This window comes from Rhincodon typus, unplaced genomic scaffold, assembly GCF_021869965.1.
Source record: "Rhincodon typus isolate 14 unplaced genomic scaffold, sRhiTyp1.1 hic_rhity00009936, whole genome shotgun sequence".
Taxonomy (NCBI): domain Eukaryota; kingdom Metazoa; phylum Chordata; class Chondrichthyes; order Orectolobiformes; family Rhincodontidae; genus Rhincodon; species Rhincodon typus.
The window spans coordinates 3054-4058 of NW_025975574.1; the positions used below are offsets into that span (position 1 = coordinate 3054).

The following is a 1005-nucleotide window of genomic DNA, read 5'->3' on the forward strand; positions in this document are numbered from 1 at the left end:
TCTCTCTCTCTCTCTCGGGCCCTGGGGGGCAGGCTCTCTCTCTCTCTCTCGCGGGCCCTGGGGGAGTGGGTGCACTGACCGTGTGCGTGTACCCCAGTTCCAGGCCTGAGGGATGGAGATGGAGTTACACTCTGGCCTGCAGGACTGTGTGCTGACCAGGCCTCAGGTTAAACTGGTCCAGGACGTGGCGTTCCCAGACTGGGTCGCAGACAACTGGAGCCTCCTGGAGTCTTTCCAAGCGAAGGCCGGGGATCTACTCATCGCAACCTACCCCAAAGCAGGTGAGGGATGGAGGGAGAGGGCCCCGGGGTGAGGGCCCCAGGGCGGAGGGAGAGGGCGAGGGCATCAGGGCGGAGGGAGAGGGAGCGGGCCCCGGGGCGGAGGGAGTGGTCCCCAGGGCAGAGGGAGGGGGAAGTGGGGAGGGAAGGGGCTCCAGGGTGGAAAGAGCATCCAAGGGTGGAGTTGGAGGGCCAAAGGGTAGTGGGAGAGGGCCCCAGGGCAGAGAGATAGGGAGTCAGTCTAAGGTTGGTAGGGACAGTACGGTTGAAAAATTGACTATTTTCATATTTTACACCGTTACCTTCACACTCTTTCTCCCTCTCCTCCCTCCCTCCCCCTCATTCCTCCTCCCTCCTCTCTGCCTCCCTCCCTCTGCAGGGACGACCTGGATGCAAGAAATTGTTGATCTCATTAACCACGATGGAGATGGGGACATGTGTAAACGGGGTCCCGTCCACGATCGCATCCCCTTCCTGGAATTTTTCCCTGGTCAGCACAACATTCCAAGCGGTGAGTGTCTCTGTCAGTGTCCCCCTGTACCCCGGGGAGAGTCAGTGACCCCCCGGGTCCCCGGGGAGAGTCAGTGACCCCCCCCGTACCCCGGGGAGAGTCAGTGACCCCCCTGTACCCCGGGGAGAGTCCGTGTCCCCCTGTACCCCAGGGAGAGTCAGTGACCCCACCATACCCCGGGGAGAGTCAGTGTCCAAGCCCCCCCCCATACCCTGG

At 62.5% G+C, this 1005-nt stretch overlaps 1 protein-coding gene across 1 annotated transcript in view; it reads left to right on the plus strand.

Annotated features, from left to right (window-relative positions):
• Nucleotides 1-1005, plus strand: part of LOC125482410 (sulfotransferase 1C1-like) — a 4615-nt gene that overhangs the window by 1047 nt on the left and 2563 nt on the right. The window contains exons 2-3 of the mRNA XM_048594481.1: nucleotides 98-281; nucleotides 658-795. Coding sequence (XP_048450438.1) covers nucleotides 113-281; nucleotides 658-795 — 307 coding nt within the window. The 5' untranslated portion in view covers nucleotides 98-112. The remainder of the gene's footprint in view (nucleotides 1-97; nucleotides 282-657; nucleotides 796-1005) is intronic.